Source organism: Equus caballus, chromosome 20 (assembly GCF_041296265.1).
Source record: "Equus caballus isolate H_3958 breed thoroughbred chromosome 20, TB-T2T, whole genome shotgun sequence".
Taxonomy (NCBI): Eukaryota; Metazoa; Chordata; class Mammalia; order Perissodactyla; family Equidae; genus Equus; species Equus caballus.
In genome coordinates, this window is record NC_091703.1 from 27,397,316 (window position 1) to 27,400,438 (window position 3,123).

General features: G+C 36.9%; 1 protein-coding gene across 1 annotated transcript; it reads right to left on the reverse strand.

The window, feature by feature from the left end:
- Positions 1 to 1,850: 1,850 nt before the first annotated feature.
- On the reverse strand, positions 1,851 to 2,813 carry OR2M22 (olfactory receptor family 2 subfamily M member 22). The gene has a single exon (XM_001496131.3). The coding sequence runs from the start codon at positions 2,811 to 2,813 to the stop codon at positions 1,851 to 1,853; it is 963 nt and encodes a 320-aa protein (XP_001496181.3).
- Between the last annotated feature and the right edge of the window lie 310 nt (positions 2,814 to 3,123).

Here is a 3,123-nt window from a genome sequence, read left to right on the forward strand (position 1 = left end):
GCGAGATTTATTCCAGCTATGTAAGCATCATTCAACACCTTCAGACCAAACAATGTGATATGCCACATTAACAAAATGAAGGATATAATCATATGATATCTCAATAGATGCAGGAAAAGCATTTGACAAAACTCAACATTCATTTATGATTAAAAACTCTCACCAAAGTCAGTATAGAGGGAATGTACCTCATCATCATAAAAGGCCAAATATGACAAGCCCACAGCTAACATCATAATCAACATAAAAACCTGAAGGCTTTTCCTCTAAGATCAGGAACAGGACTAGGATGTCCTTTTGCCACTTATATTCAACATAGTATTGGAAGTCCTAGCCAGAGCAATTAGACAGAAAAAAGAAATAAAAGCTATCCAAATTGGAAAGAAGGAGTAAAACTGTCACTATTTGCAGATTACATGATATTATATATAGAAAACCATGAAGACTCCACCAAAAAACTGTTAGAGCTAATAAGTGAATTTGGTAAAGTTGTAGGACACAAAATCAATATACAGAAATCTGTTGCATTTCTTATACACTAATAACAAACTCTCAGAAGATAAATTAAGAAAACAATCCTATTTACAATTGCAATAAAAAGAATAAAATACTTAGGAATAAACTGAACCAAGGTAAAAGATAAGTACACTGAAAACTATAAGACATGGATGAAAGAAACTGAAGACACAGATAAATAGAAAGCTATTCTGTGCTCATAGACTGGTAGAATTAAAATTGTTCAAATCTCAATACTATCCAAAGCAATCTACTATCAATGCAATCCCTATCAAAACTGAAATGGCACCTTTCAAAGAAATATAGAAAACAATCCTAAAATTTGTATGTAACCACAAAAGACCCTGAAAGGACAAAGGAATGTTGAGAAAGAAGAACAAAGCTAGAGGCATCATACTTACTGATTTTAAACTATATTACAAAGCTATAGTAATCAAAACAGTACAGTATGACATAAAAGCAGACACCTAGATCAATGGAACAGAATACAGAGCCCAGAAATGAACTCAGGCATATAGGGTCAATTAATTTATGACAAAGGAGCCAAGAATATACAATGGAGAAAAGAGTCTCTTCAATAAAGGCTGTTGGGAAAACTGGGTAGCTACATGCAAAAGAATGAAACTGGACCACCATCTTACACCATACCCAAAAATCACTCAAAATGGATTAAAGACTGGAATGAAAGATCTAAAATTATAAAACTCCTAGGAGAAAACACAGGCAGTAAGCTCCTTGACACTGATCTTGGTGATGAGTTTTCAGATTTGACATCAAAAGACAACCTGCAAACATAGAAATGCTCAGTGTGTCAAGAAAGTCAAACACTTAGGAAAAAAAACCCCTCCTTTCTCTGCAAACATAAGTAGCATTCATTGTAAGTTAAGCTTTTTGGTAAATGAGGAAATATCTGTGACTTCCTGTTTTGGCTATTTATTTTGAAAGAACTAATAACAAACTTAATTAGGCAAGTGTACTAGTTAACTCAGTACATAAGACAGAATATAAGCAGTTTAATCAGACCTGGGCTTTCAAAATAAGGGAAAACATTTAATACAGTTTTATTTCTTATTTAGTTCTGTAACTAAGATATATATGTTTACTAACTTAATTTTTTACTTTTCAAGAACTTTGACTTATTCTTAAAACCAAAATAAATGCAATAAATTCAAAATATGTCAGTTGATTGCATGTGTACACAGAGTCTATCAACTCTGCTGCGTATAAATACCTTATGAAAGTGGTTTATATATGTTACTAAAACAGGTTTTTAAATAAATGAATGTATCAGATTGAGAGAGAGGAATTATGAGAGGAAAAGCCCTTGTTGATCATTATCCAAATAATTTTCTAGGTTTCCCCTTCCCTAGTACCTTACTGAATGCTTTGGCCACGTCTTTGTTGCGGAAGCTGTAGATAAGGGGATTCAGCATGGGGGTGAGAATGGTGTAGAAGGATGACACCATCTTGTCCTGGGTTGGGGAACGATTAGAAGTGGGCCGCATGTATATGAACATAGCTGCTCCATAATACATTCCGACAACAAGAAGGTGTGAAGTACAGGTCGTGAAAGCCTTGTGCCGACCCTCCTGAGAACTCATGCGAATGACAGCCACAATTACATGAGTGTAGGAGACAATGATGAGTAATAACGGGAAAAGAAGCATTAATACACAACAGATAAAAGCAAGTGTTTTAAATGTGGAAGTATCAGTGCATGAGAGACTTAGGAGCGCAGACACATCACAGAAAAACTGGGGTATTTCTCGGGAGCCACAATATGAAAAGGACAAAGTAGCGGCTACATCAACAATCCCATCAAAGGAACCAAGGATCCATGAAGAGGCAACCATGACTCCACAGATTTTCCAGTTCATGAGATTGTGGTACTGAAGAGGGTAGCAAATGGCAACATAGCGGTCATAGGCCATGACAGCCAATAAGAAGCATTCAGCACCAAAGAGGGACACATAGAAGAATATCTGGGCTTCACATCCTGCTACAGAAATGGACTTCCTACCAGACAAGTAGTTGTAGGCCATTTTGGGTACAGTGGTGCAGATGAGCATGAGGTCCATGAGGGATAGTTGGCTGAGGAGCAAGTACATGGGGTTGTGGAGCCGGGTATCCAGGTAGATGAGGAGAACCATGATAGTATTTGCCAAGAGTGCCACTGTGAAGATGCCCAGGACCAGAGAGAAGAGGAAGATATGAGTGGGAGCGTGACTGAAGATTCCCGTCAGGATGAAGTCAGAGCTAGATGTCTGGTTCTCCCATTCCATGATGGATATTTTCATTATCTAGAACCACAAGAAGTTACAAAAGTTAAACATTTGGTTATTTATTTATTGTCTACTCTATGTGTTGTGCTCTGGTATTAACATGCATGACATGGTCAGGACTGTGTAAAGGAATAAGTAGAGATGTTGCAGTCAGGTAGCATTAACCACACTCCTGCTTCACCACTACAAACTCGCATATCCTCTGACAAGTTATTTCTATGTGCTTCAATTTACTTCCTTTACAAAAGAGAAATAACTTTTTAATTGAATTGTTGTGGTTGTTAAACGAGATACCAAATGCTTTCCACAATGTCTGGGCAGAGCG